This window comes from Enhydra lutris, unplaced genomic scaffold, assembly GCF_002288905.1.
Source record: "Enhydra lutris kenyoni isolate GAN:26980312 unplaced genomic scaffold, ASM228890v2 scaffoldscaffold78, whole genome shotgun sequence".
NCBI classification, from domain to species: domain Eukaryota; kingdom Metazoa; phylum Chordata; class Mammalia; order Carnivora; family Mustelidae; genus Enhydra; species Enhydra lutris.
Window position 1 is genome coordinate 3,590,387 of NW_019154162.1, and position 18,673 is coordinate 3,609,059.

At 56.6% G+C, this 18,673-nt stretch overlaps 1 protein-coding gene across 17 annotated transcripts in view; it reads right to left on the reverse strand.

Moving 5' to 3' along the window:
- The window catches only part of LOC111160844 (bridging integrator 1), a 54,984-nt gene that overhangs the window by 20,500 nt on the left and 15,811 nt on the right, over nt 1–18,673 (reverse strand). For 15 of the 17 annotated variants that reach the window (XM_022524232.1, XM_022524229.1, XM_022524223.1 and 12 more), the window contains exons 2-5: nt 7,612–7,692; nt 1,277–1,331; nt 934–1,028; nt 483–578 (exon numbers count right to left, since the gene is read on the reverse strand). In XM_022524232.1, coding sequence (XP_022379940.1) covers nt 483–578; nt 934–1,028; nt 1,277–1,331; nt 7,612–7,692 — 327 coding nt within the window. Of the gene's footprint in view, nt 1–482; nt 579–933; nt 1,029–1,276; nt 1,332–7,611; nt 7,693–12,750; nt 12,806–18,673 lie in introns of those variants that run through there. The other 2 variants (XM_022524225.1, XM_022524233.1) reach the window with 2 other exon arrangements.

Below are 18,673 nucleotides of genomic sequence, written 5' to 3' on the forward strand. Positions count from 1 at the left end.
GCCCTCCCCATAAGGCATCTTGAGGAGCGCAAGGCATCTGCGTTGGGTGCCATGGGGGCCAACATGAAGCCCAACCCCCAGGGGATGAGGTCTAGCACAACAACCACCAAATGGCCTCAACACCTCTGCTTCCACGTCTGCAGCACCCAAGGCCCAATGGCCACAGCAGAGGGCACCTATTAGGCACCCGTGCTCAGGCCTCACCTCCCCTTATATACTTCCTACAACCTTATAGTTGCTCCACAGTGACGCGGTCAAACAGATACACATGCATCATGCGGTCTCTTCCCATAGTCTGGAGACCCAAAGGCCTCAGCTCAGAAAGGCCCAGGTCTGGGGGCCGGTGGGCTGGCCTCAGAGGGAAGGATGAATTGCCTGGTGAGAGAGGTGCCCGCCTTCAGGACAGGGTCACCTCAGCACCTGCCTCCCCTGCACAGGCTACCGGGCCAGAGCAGGACAGACCTACAAAGGGTGCCTCTCACCTTGATGTCAGGGAACTGGCCCAGGTATGTGTCCATGGTCAGCAGCGCCTGGTCCACCAGCTTCTGGTGGTAATCCAACCAGAGGAGGTCATTGTTCTGAAGGAGGTGAGGGCTCATAAGAATATGGCCAGGGGAGCTGGGCCATGCCCAGTCCCCCGCTCTCTCCTCCCAGAGACCTGGGGTTCACAGGCCAGAAGCTTCTCAGAACCTCAGGTAAAATGGGGGTAATAACTCCTGCCCAATAGCCTCTTCCAGGGCCCATGGTAAGGAACAGATAAGCCCGGAGCTGGGAGGGTCGGGGAGGGGAGGTGATTTGCCCAAGGGCACACAGCATGTGAATGCCCGAAGACCAGAAGGGCTTGTCCCGGAGCATAAGGCAGGGCGGGACAGGTCTGGGGCTGAAACCAGAGGGCCCTCTGGGAAGGACGGAGGTCACCTGCCTCACGCTCACCTCAGCTATCTTGTTGGCGTCATCCCTGCCAGGCCAGTCGGGCTCGTACACCTCCTGCAGACATTCATTCAGTTTCTTGGAGGCCTCGTGCATGGCTGTGGGGCAGAAGGGCCATGCTGCAGCCAGGGCCATGGGGGATGAAGACGGGGGCAGGGGCGGGACACGGAGGGTCGCCCTTGCCCCCAATTCCGAAGGCCCAGGAGGTATGTGGGTCCCCACTGCCAGCGCTTACCCCTTCACCACAAACCCTGGTCCCCGTCCCAGCTCTGCCCCCATCAGCTTCATGTGGCAAAGTGTCCCATGAAGCCCATCTACTCAGACCGGGTCCTCTCCTGCCCCTTACCCTTGACTGAGGCCAGGTAGGTCCGGAGATCCTTCTGCAGTCGAGTGCCCTCAGTCTGCAAAGAGAAAGATAAGGCCAGGGTGAGGGCCTGGGGCACACGCTGTGCCTGACCCTGTTCTTCCTACACTCCCATGTGGAGAAACGCAGGCTGCACCTGATGGCCACCCCAGATCAGCTGTCCTCATCGGGGCACTGGCAGGACTTGAGAAGACAAGACCTGTGCAATAGTTCCTGGGCACAACCTGGCCCAGAGCACCCCTCGGAGCACGGCAGCTCCTTCCTCTCTGGATGCAAATGCATACGGAGCATCCCATGCTCCTCATCCCCACCCCTGCCCTGGAGCCCTGAGCGCCATGGGATATTCCTCCTGGTTTGGCAGCACCTATCTTTTCTGGACAATCTTCTCAGTCCAGTAAGGAAGGCAGGAAAGTGGAGACCCCGCCACGCCAAATAAGGCACAGCCTGAATGATACAAATGACAGCACACATGTATAATGGGACTGGCGTATGTCCCAGGCGTGCCCTCAGACAACCACGGACCGGGGGACCAATGAGCACAGAACAGGGGAGTGGAACACCCAACACCTTGCCCCAAAAGCTTAGGCCAGCAGGCTCCCACTGCCTCATGCCAGGGATGGAGGATGGCCCTGCAGGTAGACTCTAGAAGGTGGAAGGGAATGGCTTAGCCAGGCTGCACAGAGGTGGGGGGTGGGGGTCATGCCCATGACTCTCAGGACACTGGCCCAGCCAAGGGAGGATATGGGATGTAAGAGGAAAAGATTGGCCAGGGGACTGGGCCAGCTAGGGAAGGCCCTGAGCTGGGGAGGCAGCCCCAGGGACTTGCTGAGACAGCAGTACAAGCAGAAACGACACACCCATAGGCAAAGCCTCCACTTCCTCTGGATTATCAATTCCACACAAGGCAGGAACAGCAAAACTGAGCCCCAGGTGAGAGAGGGGGTGAATAGGAGCCAACAGGTGAGGTATGGGAGCACCAAGAGTGAGATGCTGGAGCTTCCAGAAGTCATGTACAAAGGGGGAGAGAGCACACTGGCTTTGAGGTTATGAAGACCCACCCAACTCTGGCTGTCACTGGACATGTAGTCCTAAGCAAGTGACCAAACCTCTCTGAGCCTCAGTCTCTTCCTCTGTTAGCTGGGATGAATGACCCCTGCCTGGCAGACCACAGGCTGATGCATGCTCAGGAAGAACAGCACAAGTGAGCCAGGCCAGGCCCCTAGCCTTGAAGGCCTGCTGCCAGAGATGGGCCTTATGCTGAGGATGGTGATATGGGGCAGTGGGAGGACAGGAGGAGAGAGGGCTTCTGGAGGGCCAAGGACAGCAGTGCCAGAGGCTGGCTTCTGCAGGGGAAGAGCACCCTCCTGGAGTGTCCCTGCCTGAGGCTCTCACATCTCGGCAAACCCCCTGCCCTGGTAGAGCGCTAGGCAGACACAGACCAAGCAAGATGTCCCCCTTCTGGCCTGTGGCGCCTCTACAGGAGGTGAAAGGTGGTCTCCATGGTAAGCAGGGGCATAACCAGCCTTCTGGGCACACCCTAGGCACCCTCAAACCTCTCCTGCACCTGCCTCCCCACCCCCTGGAAACAGGCTCTCCCTCCTCATAGGCAGATCCTGCTCTTCCTCTCCTGGTGTCTTCAGAGTGTCACACAGCAGTGGTCCAGTGGGGCTGGCTCTTGCCCTGTACTCGTCTCCGTAGCATCATTGTCCCTGCCTGACCACTGAGGGAGCTGAGAGGTTCGGTGACCTGCCCGGTGCTACGCAGACTGGTAGAACCAGTGAGTAACCCCACAGCCTGGGCACTCAGGCCCCACAGGCAGCAGCCTGCTTATTATGATGAAGGCTTCCAGAAGACAGAGAGGTTTCATGCAGGGACGGTTCCAGGGCGGCACATAAGATGTTCAATGTGGCGGGGGGTGGCGGGGGAGGGAAGGGGCCAATGCGGGGGGAAAACAAGGGGTGGTGGAAAGGAAAAAAAAAACACTCTCCAAAATTCCATCAATCCCCACAGACCACAGACTAGCCTCTAGAACCCTAGCCACACGGAATTCTGAGGAACTTCAAAGCTTGTGGCCTGCTGATTAAAGATAAAGGAAGAAACAAGGGCCAGTCCACAGCATTGAAACCTCTCTGGAATTCCATCAGGGCTCAGATGTGGGCCCTGTGAGACCAGGAATGGGGAAGGGCCCGTCCCACTCTTGATGCTTCAGGCACAGAGATGAGGATTCAAACGTGCTTCTGACTCGAGGCTATTGCATTCATCTGATGCCACAGAATCTTACAGACTCGGTTTCTCTTCCTGCCAAGCTACCATCATCTCCCTCCCCTGCTCATCATCCTGCGAGAGCCTGTCTCCTCTGCACCCCGAGGAAGGGGTCTCCCCAGGGGCGGGCTGCTGTGCTTGCCCGGGGCTTCAGGCCGTACCAGGACCCCTTGTGCTTCCCAAACAAGGCCATGCTGTGATCAGGCACACTGGGCACAGATGTGCAAGGGGCCACCCCCGGAGCTCTGCCTCGCATGTGCCAGCTGCAGCTGGGCCCCTCAGCCGCACTCCGCAGTCAGTGCCCAGGATGAGGCCCAGCCCTCCCCCAGGCAGCTGCCTCCCGCAGGGCAGCGCCCAGCAGACCAATGCAGAACCTGTGTGTTTGCTCCCAAACTGGCTCCCTTGGCCCCCCCACAAAAGGCACCTGAGAAACAGCTCTCTGGAGGTGCCTGGGGCTTTAACATTACTCCTTGCAGAGCAGCTGAGGGAGCAATAAAATTCTGGAGCACGATCCCTTCAGCCTGCTCTCCTGCCTCTGGACTCGGAGTCTGGAAGGACACCATAACCCAGTACCAACACCTAGCGTAGCTCCACGGGGGTGACTTGGCCCACACCCCACATCCCTGCTATACCTCCCTTCAAAGGGTGCTCCCCTGCCTCCCCTGACACCAGCCCCCACCAAGGGTCTGAAGACCCAAGCCCTCATCTTCCCAGCGAGTCTAGGGGGAAAGGACATCCCTCCTGCAGGACTCCCTCTGGCTCCAGCTGACTAGTGCCCTCGAAGTCAGTCCCAGAGGATCTTCACACAATAGCCTGGGATCCCCCCCTTCAACCACAGTGGGCCCTGAGAACAAAAAGGAATCCCACCTGGCCCCACCTCAGCAACAGACAAGCCAACAGCAATAATGAGCCCCTGCATGCAAGCTACAGGTGGTACCAGGAGGAAGAGCCTGGTCCACTCCACTCCCCTCCACAGCCCCCCAGCTCAGGTCCTACTCAGGCCTTCCCGGGAGCCATCCCTCTGAGTGGGCCAAGCTCTGTTTCTCTGTGCAGGTACAGAGGGCAGAAGTGCCAGGACTGGTGCTGAGTACACCCAGGAAGGGCTATGAAACCTGCCTCTCATGAGAGCCAGCGACCTACAGCCTCACCTAGGGCACCTATAGGAAAGGGTAGCAGATTTGCTTCCTTAAAGGCCATATTCCCTGCCATCCCAGTCCCCAGCTAGGACGCTGTATGTGGTCTTCACAAATAAAAGAGCAGGAGAACACTCAGCTTGCAGACTTCCCATGCTCAATATCCACCCCATCTTCCCCAGGGTCTCCCAAGCCTGGGGGCCCAGCCTCGCCCACACACCCATCAAATCCAGAATCACATGGCTGCCTTAACCCCCCAAGAGAATGTTACCCCAAGTCTCAAATGAGATCTCAAATCTACCCCCTCTTACTTGGCCCCTGAAAAGCCAGCCACCCCACCCGACCTGAAGGCAAACAGAGCCCCAGCTCGAGTGACCACTACGTGTCCACCTCCGGGGGGCCACCAGCACTGACTGTCTTAAGTGCTGGCCTCACTCCCTGGTGGCTCTGCCCAGAATCAGAGTGACTCCTCATCCAGAGCCGGGGCCCAGAGGGGGTGACTCTGAGGGACGAAAGCAGGGAGTAATGTTCTAGTTCCTGCACTGGGGCCAGACCGCGCGGAACCTCAGCTCCCAGACGCGTACATTGCTCACCTTCCGCCAAACAGTCCAGCTGATGAGGCAGCCCCATCACCCCCCTCCCAGATCAGGAGCTGCCCCAATCTCTCTCCCCAGCCCAGCCAGTCGTCCTCAGTACCAGGACTCAGCTCCAGAGAGGGAAACTGAGAGTGGACAGATCTGGACACCATGCGTTGTGTGTCCTTGGAAGAGTCGCTTAACCCCGCTGAGCTTCAAGCGCCTACTCTATGAAGAGAGTATCAGCACCCGCCTCAAGAACACAAGGTTCGGGTCTGTGACACACAAGCAGTACCTCGTCCACAATAGGGATCTAGAAACAGTGATTCCCTAAAGGACTTTCAGAGCATCCCACACAGCCTGAGGAAGCCAGCTGAGCAAGGGACCTACCACAGGGGCTTTCAGCAGAAAGAACCAGAAGCAAAGACATCAGGCTTTGCTTGTCCAAGCCTCCATTTTGCAGGTAACAAAAACGAAGCCCAAGGAGCCGGACACCCAAGGGCACAGGGCCCATAGATGGTTCTGACATGGCACATACCTGGGCCTTGAAACCCCTCCCATTTGTGGCCTGGGGGACAAGCAACCTTGAGTGCTTCCATCCTTGCCCTAAAGAGACTCTCAGTGAGCTCCACTGGCAGGCAAGGGTGGGCTTGGCCCTGGAGACTGTCCCAGCTGCTCTCCAAACCCCTCTCTTCCATCAGGTATCTGCCCAAACCCGGCACTCTACCAGCTTACCCCTTACTATCTCTTAGCATGCCCCTCACTCTCACCCAGCTTGCCCTCTACTCTCTCCCAGCATACCCCCAGGGCCTCTCCCAGCTTGCCCCCTACTGTCTCCCAGCATGCCCATCACTCTCACCCAACTTGCCCCCTACTCTCTCCCAGCATACCCCCTGGGGCCTCTCCTAGCATACCCCCCCACCCCGTCTCCCAGCATACCCCTCCTAGCCCCCTGCCAGCATGCCCCCCACTCTCTCCCAGCACACTCCCCAGCCCTCTCCCAGCATGCCCTCTGGCCCTTTCCTAGCATGCCCCCCACTCTCTCCCAGCATGCTTCTCAGCTCCCACCTCCTGGCCAGTGAGTGGACTGTCAAAGTTCTCCAAAGAAGGGTCTCCCAGGTTCCATTCCAGTGCTTTCAGAGGCCTCGGGCATGAACAAGGAGCAGGGAGAACCTGGTCCTTCCCAGCCCCAAATCTGGGTCTATTTGGCCCCTTTCCTAGCACAGCTTAGACGATGACCCCACCCCCCATGCCCATTCCTTGTGGCCCCTGCTTGCCTCCATCCCCATCTGTTACTCACTGAGGGCTGGCCTGCAGAAGCCACAGGGCCATGGCCCAGCTCTCCCTCACTTCCTGCCACCAGGCCCTTCCCAGAGAGGGCAGAATCACCAGGGTCATCTCATTCCCCTCTTCTATATCTTCAGATTCAGCCACAGAAGTGGCTAATTCTAGGGGCACCTGAGTGGCCCAGCTAGTTAAGAATCTGACTCTTGATCTCAGCTCAGGTCTTGATCTCAGTGTCATGGGGGGGCGGGGGGAGTGGCTAATTTTAGACTTAGTAGATGTATGTGAGGGAAAAGTTTTCAGGGGCATCCCCATTAAGGTATTCAGGGTCCTTCAGTCAGGAAATCCTCCCTGGTATCTAACCACCGCCCCCAGGCTGCCCACCTGATTCAGCCCCTCCTGTCACTGGTCTCTTAACTATCGAAAGGAGCTGGTAAGGGGCCATTGCAGTCTTTGGAACCAAACAAATATGGCTCTAAATCCACTCCCAAAGCAGGATGGCCCTGGGCAAATTACCCAACTTCTCTGAGCCTCAACTGCTTCATCTCTAAAAGGGGAATGATGATACTAGATACCTTACAGGGCTGCTGGGAGGCATCCAGAGGCCATGCTCAGCAAGTGCTCCAATCAGATCCTGTCTGCTCTGCTCCCACGGTAAATTCTGTAAATGCCACTCTCCTCACAAGAAGCTTCTTTAGCTCTCACTTGCCTTGACATTCGAGGTTTTCCAGAGTTTGGCCAAAATCTACTGTCTACTCCAACCCAAACCCTCCCACCCTCCCACCAATCCACCCCATATGCCTTATCAAAGACCTACAGCATACCCCCCAACCCTCCCTCCTATTTCCCTTGGTCCACACCCTAAGCCAGTATTCCCTCTTCCAGGAAGTCTTCCATGACCTTGCCAGCCCACACTGGCCCCTTCTCCCAGCTCTCTCACTCCACAAACTCAGCTCTTGATATTTTTTACCTGGCAGCCTCACTTCTACTTTGCACAAGCTAAGGCAAAAGATCCCAAAGGCAAAAGACCTTGTCCCTAAGGCAAAAGGTCACCCACACTCACCAGCTGCTTGTTGAAATTCTGGACACACTGTTCAAACTGTTCATCCTTTGTCTCATCCGCCTTTCCCAGTTTCTGGAGGACCTGCCAAGGCAGCAGGAGAAAGAGTAAGAGGGTGGCCAAACCAAAAGCGCCCAATCACCAACACCACAGATGGCTTCCCACCCCAGCCAACGTCCTGGAGGCCCACAGCCAGCATCACACAGCCCAGGGCACTCGGACCATCAGAAGGTCTCGTGGCTGCTGTGATCCCCAAAAGCCACTCAGTCCATCAAGTCTTGAGACCTCCTCATCCTCTATCGGCCAAGAGGAGGAGCTTAGGTCAGGCTTGCTGGAATGACTAAAACCAGGAGGGGGACACCCTTAAAGACAGCTTGAGGGGTCAGGTACCCCTCCTTGCTATCTCACACTGCACCCCTGGGGGTTCCACCCAATCCTGGTGGCTAAAAAGTGATCTGAGCAAAAGAAGGGCCAGGTAAGGGCAGCCACACCTCCCCACATGACTCCATTTCCTGGTCCCAAGACTCCTGAATACCAGAGGAAGGAGCAGAGCAGCCCTGAGCTGGGAGGTAGCCACCCCAGGACATGGAGGGCAGTGAGGGGTGGCCAGGGGTCAAGCTGTTTGTATCACTAGGAGCCAGCTCGCAATCTGACTAGATTTTCAGATGTGACCTGCTCTAGCCACCCTGCTCCCTTCTCTACAACCCAGCAGACCATCCTGGGCCCACTCGTGGTACTCACACTCACACTAACACACCTACATTCACACACACATGCACACACACATACAGCTCAGAGCCACCCACTCTACTCCCAACTAGACATCTCAGAGGCAGACTCTTCTGATGAGTTACAACTGTGCTTTCTCAGCTGTGTGGGGAGAACAGGAGGGGAGGGCAGATGTGGGGAGAGAGCTGGGTAGAGGCAGAGAGACCCAAGACCAGAAAAGGGGGAAAGACCTAGAAAAAGAAGGAGCTGGATCAGGAGCCTGAGAGGAAGTATCATGAGAGAGATAGAGGGGTGGAGGGAAGAAGGGGTAAGGGCAACAGTGGAGGAGAGGGCAGGGAAAGAGAAAGAGGACAGAAAGGCTGCAGAAAGGGGAAGCTGAGGCAGAGATGGGGAGGGTTTGCAGGAAGAGAGGGCAGCAGAGACCAAAAGGGAGACAGAGACCCCCACTCACAGCACCTCCACAGGAAGAAGAAGGACAACACAGAGATGCTCAGCAAAGGCAGTGGCCAAAGCCCAAAAAGAAGGAGAAGAGAGCCTGGGCGGCTCAGTGAGTTAAGTGTCTGCCTTCAGCTCAGGTCTTGATCCCAGGGTCCTGGGATCCAGCCTGGCACCCAGCTTCCCGCTCAGTAGGAAGTCTGCTTCTCCCTCTCCCTACACCCCTCCCCACTGTTCACTCTCTCTCTTTCTCAAATAAATAAATAAAATCCTTTAAAAAAAAAAAAGAAAGAAAGGGAGAGAAGGAAAGGTGGCAGTGGGTGGGGGTGGCAGGCGGAGGGGAAAACGGCGGCCTGGACGAAGGGATACTCTGTCCCAGAACAGAGCCTGGACCCTTCCCAGCCCTGACTGGCTGTAGGATGGCCCAGGCTGCCATGCTGCAACCATCTCCAGCAGGCTTGGGGGCCACAGCCAGGCCCATCGGCTCTCAGACCTTCTCTCGGCGTGTACATTTAGCACATCACCAAGCGCCCGCTCTGTGCACAGCCATGGGCACCTCTGCTGTGGGAGCAGATGCTAATCAGACATGGATCCAGCCAGAGAGAGGGCAGCATGTGGCACTGCAGAAGCCTGGGTGGATAGCCATATAGCCTGGACAATCAGAGAAGGCTTCCTGAGGGAAGTGGCAGCTGCTCAGATGGCAGGGAGAGAGCATGCAGCAAAGGCGGGGAGACCAGAAAGATGTAAGGTATGTTACCAGGGAATTTCAAATAACTTGAGGTGACCAGAAGCCACAAAGGATGGTGAAGGAGGATATGGGCAGCAGGAGGAGTAGGAATAGGCATGGGAGAGCAGCCCGCCAACAACTTTGTGCTATAATGGTCACAACACAGTTTATTGGGCAAGTGCAGCTGTAGGCCAAAGGCTGACACTGAGGTGAGAGGCAAAAAGCAAAACAAAACAACCATGAGCAAGAAAATCAGCACTTCCTGCCAGCCACAGGCTCCCGCCACCTCCCCCTTGGTAACCAGACACAGATGGTCCCATGGAAATGGGGTGGAGCTGTGGAAGCGCCTGGCCCTCTCTGCACGGAGCTTCAGTGGGTGACTCACCCCCCATCAGACACCAGCCCCTTGGCCCCACCACCTCCAAAGACAGAAATGGAACACCAGGTGGGAAAGAACTTCCAGAAGTCAAAAGAGGTCACTGAAGTGAGCATGAAGCTCCCAGGAAGCAGGGTCAAGGCCAGATCGGCCCTTAAGACAGGAGGACTGGGAAGGTGGCCCTGTCCACTCCCTATCTCTCTCCTGAGGAGATGTACTCAGTCGGCCAAAGGTCGCTAGTCCTAGTCCTGCCACCAGAGCGCCTGAGGGCCCCAAGACCCCAGAACCTCACACACACATGCACACCTGGCCCCAGCTCCCCAGCCGGGATGTAGGTCTTGCACCAGACAGGTCTTCACACCAGCCACAGCAAGCAGGCCAGGCGGTGAGAAGACCACTGAGAAAAGGGACTTTCTCTAAGCCTCAAGGGCATTGTCTGGGAAATAAAGAGAACATTAGCACCCACCTTAAGGCTTGTGTCTGTAAAATATATCTCTGTGTGTGGCACACTCGAGTAACCACAGTCTCTTACCAGGCCTTCAGAGCTGCTTTCACACAACGGGGGGCCAGGCCTGACACCAACCTTCCTCCAAGATGGATAGTAAACTCCTATCATCCTTCAAAACTTGGCTCAGATGACACCTCCGTGAAGCTGCCCCCGTCCCCTCTTTCCCCAACACTTCCTGTACCACTTAGGGCCAGGGACCTACTCCCCTCACTGCTGCGCCATGTGCCCAAGTGTCTGCCTCTCGCTGTGTCCCAGCCCATGAAAAGTCTGAGGTCAGAGACAGTGTCCAGTCCTTTCCATGTCCCCAGCTCCTGCAGAGGGCTGGGGACAGGGCAGACACAGAACTTGCTCTTGGTGGCTGCTGGCTAATCTAAGCCGTGAGCTTTGAGGACAGAGTCAAGACCTTGAACAAAACATCCCATCTCTCAGGCAAAGTATCCTCTTATGCAAAAGGGAAGGCTGTGTAAAGTACTCAGCCTGACACACGGACAGAAAGCTGAAGGTTACCCTTAGAACTAGGGTTTGAGGGGGCACTTCCATCAGTCTGAGGTCTGGTCTAGGGTGACATGTGCCAGCGCCAGGGGGTCCCAGGCCTGAAGAGCCAGGGTGCAAGGGGAGTGATCGGCACAGGAAGGTGGCCCGGCTCCCCACTCTGCACGACCTCAGGCTAACAGCTTAACCTCTGTGGCCAAGGCTTGAGAAAACGCCCGGTGAGTGCGTGCTGGCCTTGGCCTCATTAATCCTCACTGCACCCACCCCCATTTAACAGATGACAGAAGGAAGGACACGCAGCCTGGGTCCCTGACCTCAAGGCGCTGCTGGACTGGCTAAAAACAAGCTGGACATGCCTGCCTCGGAAGAGAGACCAGGACAAAACTCGGTCCAGTAAAATCCCACAAATTCCCGCTACCAGCTTCCATTTTTTCCAACTGCTGTAACTGGAACTCCTACCACGGCCCAGCCACTCGGTAAGAGGCCTTTCTGATCAGCTGCTGGCGAGCCCCAGACCATGACCACGGCCAGTCCCCTCCCAACGGTGGCCGTGGGCTTCAGCAGCACCAGAGCTCTATCCATTCAGCACGCGGTTAGTGGGGCCTCTTGGCTCTTGTGCCAAACTCACACGCAGACCACTGAGAGCAGAAGGGGGACTCTGGGTGTCCAGAGGGGCCTGCTCCCAGGGGCTCAGGGAATGCGGGACAACCAAGGTGGTTACAAGGGATGAGCAGGAGTCGGTGGGCAGGAAGGCCTGGAGGCAGAGAGGCAGGATTTCCACTGCCTGCCGAGGGTTATGTAGGGGGAGAGCCCCAGACACTCTGGTGTCACACTTTCACACTTGTCACACACTATGTCACACGCTTTCACACTATGTCTGCCTTTGCAATAAAATAAAAGGAGAGCCTTTCTGATTATGGGACAGAGGACAGGTGCACAGGCCCTGCCACACCTTGGTGTTAGCCCAGGGCGGGGACGTAGAGATGGTTCAGCAGCCCAACAGCCAGCAGTCCAGAAAGCCTCATCAGGGCCACCTCTTCTCAGCACGTCCTCACTCCAGCCAGAGGGCAGTGGAGCCCACGTGCCCCCAAAGGGACTGTGCAGGGCAGGGCAGAGACGAGCAGCCGGTGGCAGAAACAAACCTCCTTCTGAGAGCATCCACACTCCCACCTCACTGAGCCTGGGCCATGACCCAGCGCCAGCAGCCCCTCTCTGAGCAGCGGAGGAGGCCCACCAGGGCTCAGGGGGAGCTTCGGAGGAAGGAGGTGCCCCTCTCCCAGCCTCTGTGCTTTGACCTTTCTCACAGCCCAGAGCATCCCACTCCCACAGCCAGCATGGGGCGTCCTGCCAAACCCTCACCTCTCCTCCTCCCAGCCAGCAAATGGCCCCTGGGACAAGACACCTGTGTCTCTGCACAGCCATGTGCAGAGCCATGCAGAGCCCCTCCCGGAGGCTCTAAGCCCTCCTTCCTCCAGAGAGTGACTGAGTTCTCCTGCACTGAGGGGACACACACTCACATCTGAATGGCACGGCACAGGGCAGGAATAAGTGCTTTCTAGAACCCAAGGCTAGAGAGAAGGACCAAGTCCAGTGACCTAGGAGGGAAACCCCAGGGAGGCAGGTCCCATGTTCCCAATCAGCCCTGGTCCCCAGGCTCTGGGCCAGAAAGAAAGGCAGGGGGCCCCTCCAGCATCTACGGCACACCTTGTCATGGCTGCTACAGAGGCATCTCACACAGCCAAAGAAGATGGGGACCCACCCACACCTTACCCCAGTGTCCCCAGAACCCCAACCCACACACATACACAGTGGGGAGAGGCCTCATCCGGCTTCCCTCCAAGGACCCACCACCCAGCTGCTGAGACCCCGCCAGACCTTCACCTTCCTCATCATCTCCTCCTGGCACCTGCCCAGTGGCTGCCTCTGTCGGGGCTGGTGGAGAAGTGAGCTGTACCCCGGGGGCTGGGCGTCACCACTTCACTGCTTCCTCCCAGGAGAGCTTGCGGTCCGGGGGGGACCACAGCAACAGGATGCACGTCCTCGCACCTCACACAGAGGCTCCCAAACGGGCAGGACACACAGACCGACACACAGAGGGGCAGGCAGGTATAAGGCCAGATTTTCCCACAGAGCACTCAGTACACACAGCCGGGCCCTGTTCTGAGGAAGACACCCCAAGAGGGAAAAAGCCACAGCTGCCCCCTCCCCAGGCAAACATGCCAGTCTGGCATACTCTGCCCCCTCTCCCCAAGGGGCCTCTGGGTTTCTGGCTCACTCCCTGTCACCCCAGGGCTTTCTCTCTGTGGTCAGCTCTGGCTGCCTCCTTCTGCACCACCTCTGCCACACACAGCAGGGGTGGGCCAGGCAAGGCTGGGGAGCTCTGTGGCCCCACAGAGCCAGCCCCCTGTTCCTTCTGCTCCTATGCTGCAGGGGCCCTCAACCCACGTGACGGACTCTGACACTAGTGGTGTGAGCTTGTGGCCATGCTCCTCTGAGACCCTCTGGCAACCCAGGATCTGGGCAGGACCCCAGCAGCACCCACAAGAGAGCACAGGAGAGGAAGAAGGTAGGTCCCCAAGCCAAACACTTTGCATATGCCTCACTGACACACTGCAGATGACTCCAGAATGAGCCATTTCTCCAAGGAGCCCTGGCTGTCTTCAGGGGCAGGTGTGTTCATTGCTATTGGGTATCCTTGCTCCTGAGTATCTCATTTAATCTTGAGGCCATTTCCTGAGCTATTCTTTCCCCAAACTTTAGAGATAAGAAAAGTAAGGCTGAGACATTAAGTAATAAGGTCACATGGCTAAGAAGAAGCAAAGCCAGGACTCTGTGGCTTTTCAGTGGCCGTGAACAAGTGTGGCTCAGATCTCATCTGCTGTGGCAAATGACCTAGACCTCTAGGTCCATCACTGTGTCCCCGCTGAGGCCATACAGTCCATGGGCTTCCCTAGCCAGTGACTGAGTCAGGGAGGGGTGTGATGGCAGAGGCAATTGGCTCCAATAGGTGAATCTGGCCTGGGGATACCCCACCAGCCTCGCTGAACCCTGCTATGCTGCCCTCCTTCCCTGGCCCCTTCTTCCAAAGTGAGCGCCTGGCATTCTCACTTAATGAGAAAGAAGACAGAGGCAAAGAGTGCCAAAGTAGCCTGGTGCCTGGCCAAGGCTAGAGCCAGGGCTCCTGACTCCTGGGTCCTTTCTCCTGGGCACAAGGAAGTAGCTGCATCTTCCCTTCTAGCATCCAGCCCCAGCAAAGTCTGCCCCCTCCTTCCAGAGAGCCCCATGAACTCACTCACGGAGCAGTCAGTTAGCTTTGCCTTCAGAGCAAGCAGCTGTGCTTCCCCCAAAGGCTGAGGGTCTCCCAGTGACCAGTTTGCCACTGAGCAGCCCCAGGCCTGCTGCTGTGCCTTTGGGGTTTGCCAAGGAGCGGGGGGAGAATGAGGGGCCTGACCTCTCTGGGAAGGAGTCTGGTCCCACTCCAGCCCCGCTTCGACCAGCAGTAGGGAGAAATCACTGAGGCTCCTGCCTGGGAGCAGAGCCCAGGGTCTCAGAAAGCAAATCCAACACACGGCAGAGTGTCCCTGGCCAGTAAAACTCCTTAGCCCTCCGGCAGCCCCAGGCTGGCCACACATCAGGCTTTCCCTTACTACTTCCCAGAGGCTCAGAGACTTTTGAAGAAAGATAAACGTTGAAACACGAGCCTTGGGCAAGAGCCAGGAGCAGGATTCCATCCCCGGGAGAATGCTCCCCAGCACCGAGGCCCCCCACGCAGCACCCAGCTGCACACTCGCAGGCTCCCATGCACGGGCAGCAGGCACACCTACTACCCTCGTGTTCACGTGCTGATGCTCGCCCACGTGTCTGCACACACATGCTCACACATACTTCCTGATGGGGCCCCTCAGTCGCCCCCAGGCACAGCAGGAAGGCAGCGGGAACCACAAGGAGGCCACAGAGCCAGGAAAGAAGCAGAGGAGAGACCAGGAGATGCTATGTAAGAAGAAGCCAAAATGAGGAAGGAGAAATGGAGAGAAAACCAGAGAAAGGGAAACCAGCAGGAGCCCAGAGAGCACAAGAGCTGGGCTCTAGGCCAGGGAAGGGCCCAGCAGCTCTAGGCAGGTGGGTCTCAGTGAGGAGAGAGACACTCCAGACACCAGATCCCTCTCCCCACCCCAAACACACACACACACACACACACACACACACACTCAAGCACACACACACATTTCTGCCCCCAAAAGACAAGCCTGGCCAAGGGGCCCTAGTCCCTTCTCTTGGTCTCACTGCACCCCCATCCTAGGACCTCCATTTCCCTAGGCTGGCTGCAAGGTGGTGGCAAGGGAGGCTGGCTCTGGGGACTAGAATCTGGCATTCTGCCTTCCTCCCAGGGGAAAAGAGATGCCAGCCCACCTCCCACTCCGGAGGGGTCCCCTCACCATCAGATCCCAGCCCAGCGGGGCTCCCCAAGGGCTCCAGCTGTGGGCACTGCAACGGCCCTCCCCCAGAGCTCCACAAAGATCACACTACTAGGCGTCACCCCAGCAAGCCGGGTCCAAGGACCCACCTTGACGGAGGCCCATCACCTCTGACCCTCGCTTTCACTGGGCTTACCGGACATCCTGAGGTGGGAACTGTCATCTCATTTTACAGATGAAGGAACTGAGGCTCAGAGAGGTCACTTAGCTGATAAGTGGCAGAGCCAGGCCCCAGACCCAATGGACTCCAAAGCCCAAATTCAACTTGTAATTCTCCAGTGAGGACTGCACAGATGCCCAAGAGTCACAGGCAGCACACTTAGGGTTTACTACAAAAGATTCATCTTGCTGCTACTCCATCTTGATGCATTCCAAAGATTTAACTGGCAAAGAAAGCACTTTTGAAGGAGCACCTGGATGGCTCAGTTGGTTAAGCATCTGACTCTTGATTTTGGCTTAAATCCTGATCTCAGGGTTGTGAGATCAAGCTCTGCACTGGGCCAGGCGTTGACCCTGCTCAGTATTTTCTCTCTCCTATTCCCTCTATCCCAACTCTCACACTTTATTTAAAAAAAAAAAAAAAAAAAAAAGCACTTTTGTGACATACCCAACACAGATAGACAGATTGTGTAGCAGAATGCAAAGTTTGCAAAGATTTTTGCCATGAAATACAAAACTAGAAAAACAGTTCCAGGTTCCCACTAGCCCACTGAGGTTGGGCTGGGCTGGGCTGGGCTGGGCACATCCCTGCCCCTCCCCCAGCCCAGGAAGCTCCTCCCCTCATCTCCGCTTGGTGATCTGTTTTTTTTTAAACAAGTCCTCGTGTTCTGGAAGTCACTGTTCCCTGACACCAGTCTACAAAGAGTGACTGGCCTTGTTTGGGAGATGGTCACTCTAAAATTACCTCCTTCCTCTTTTAGTGATTTTCCCTTTCCTTTACAAAATACTGGTGAGAGTGAAGAGTGATGTTTGGTTCTCTCTTTTACATCCCTAACTGAATATATAAACACTTTGCCCTCACGGATATCAGCCCCACCACAATGCCTTGAAATGTGACTGGTTGGTGAAAAGCCAGAGTGCAGAGAGCTCCGTGGCCCATGTCAGTTGTCTGTCCATCAGTCCTTCAGTCCCAGGGCTGGAAGCCTAACCCCTGAGACAGGAGGGGGGCTGGGGTCTGCTATTCCTCCATACCCACCTCTCCGGATGGAAGGGAAGGCTCCCTCTCCAGGTGCCTGCAGCCGAAAGCCACCCCCTCCCCTCTCTCCTGGGAGGGGAAATTCCAGTCTGTTCAGCAGATAAGCCTATGGCCAGTGGCCAGGGTAGGGCCACCCAGAGCCCAGGGGAAGCTAGGGTGCAATGGGGCGGGGGAGATAGGAACAGCCCACAACAGAGCACAGGGGAGCAGAGGCAGCAGGGGCCCACGTCAGGATGGGGAAGGAGTTAAGGAGAGCCCAGAGGGCCCAGCTGAGCTGGGGTAGTTGAGGTGGAAGACATAAAACAACAACAGTCACCCATCCAAAGGTGTCTAAAAGGCTTACAGGAGTTCCCCACATCTGTGAGAAGAGGGAGGTGTTCCACAGATGAGGAGACTGGGGCTCAAAGCCCGGGATCTCAGGGCGAAGTCAGGCGAAAGGAAGTTTAGGCTAAAAGAAGCACTGGAGCCCCAAGGGAGTGCTGGAGGGGCCCTGGCTGGGGACAGGCTCCCCTCCCCTCAGGGACCACCCACCAGGTTGAGTCCATCCCTAGTCAATAGCAGAATCAGGCTTCCACGTGAATAGTTCTTCTGGAAGGGCCAGAACCACCCAGATGGAGGCAGGCCACCCCCCTCCACAATCAGAAACCACCCAACTGTCCAGACCTCCCCAAAGAGCCCTCCACTCCTCCCATCCATACTCCAGGGGGAGAAAGGAACTTTTTACCAACTTTCCAGGAGGGCTCAAGCTGCTCTCTTCTCAGGAGCTCCCACTGGATTTCGACCCTCACATACAGCCCACGGTGAGCAGTCCCTACTCCTGGACTCCAGGATGTGGCCTCCTGGGCTGGGAGAGCTGTGGCGGGGGCTCATCTTGGACACCCTCCCCCAGCCTCCCTGGCTCTGTTCTGCAGGGAGCAAAGCAAGATCCCTGAGCCAACACTTGAGAGAAGGCGTGACTGGTGATAATACAAGTCTCTAAACAAAAACACAAGAGTGCACAGAAAAAGTGAGGCAAGGGAGGTGCTGTTCTTAGGAAGTAGCTCAGGGAAGTGACAGTTGAGACCTGATGAAGGAGACAGAGCGGGCCAAACAGAGTACAAACAAGTGCAAAGGCCCTGAGGTGGGAAGAGCAAGGTCAGTGCAAAGGGAACTAAGAGGGTGGGTGAAGGAGGAAGAAGTCCTAAAATGCCATGCTGAGCTGAGCTGAGCTGAGCACTCCACACAATTTACCTATCAATCTCCCGGAATCCTCACAAGGGAATAGTAGTAGGATCCCCCACTTTGCAGATGAAGAAACTGAGGCACAGCTTTAAAATCTCCCCAGGGTCACAGAGCCAGTCAGCAGGGTGGCAGGAATCCAAACCCCAAGCCTGGTTCCAGAGGCCACGTGTTCTCACCACTGCACAAACTATCTTAGCAGCCAGGGCCAGACCACAGGGCCTTAGCTGGGGGCCTCTGCTTTGAAGCTCTGCATGGAAATAGGAAGCCCTGGGGATCTCTGCTCTGACCCACGTGCTAGAACACTAAGGCTGCTGTTGGGGACAGACCCAAGAGCAGGGTGAAGCAGGGAGCCCATTTAAAAGGTGTCCTCGGGGCACCTGGGTGGCTCAGTGGGTTAAAGCCTCTGCCTTCGGCTTGGGTCATGATCCCAGGGTCCTGGGATCGAGCCCCACATCAGGCTCTCTGCTCGGCAGGGAGCCTGCTTCCTCCTCTCTCTCTCTGCCTGCCTCTCTGCCTACTTGTGATCTGTCAAATAAATAAATAAATAAATAAATCTTTTTTAAAAAATATAATTAAAAAGTAAATAAAAGGTGTCCTCAATGACCCAGATGGAGCCAAAGGCAGGAAATGCCAGGTTTGGCAAAGGCAGGAAATATGAGCAGTGGCTGAATATGGGATGACAGAGAGAAGTGAAGGAGACTCCAGGGTCTGAGCAACACAGAGAAGGAGGAGTCATTACCCAAGATAGGGACATGGTGAGTCTGAGGTGCCCAAAGATGTCGTGGAGGGCAGGGCAGTGGGGACACAACAGCCAGGACCCCAGGGCAGCCAGGGCAGAACCCACCATCAGGCTCCTGAATCCCCATTCCCTGTCCACTTCCCCCTCAGTCACTCCTGTTCTGGGACA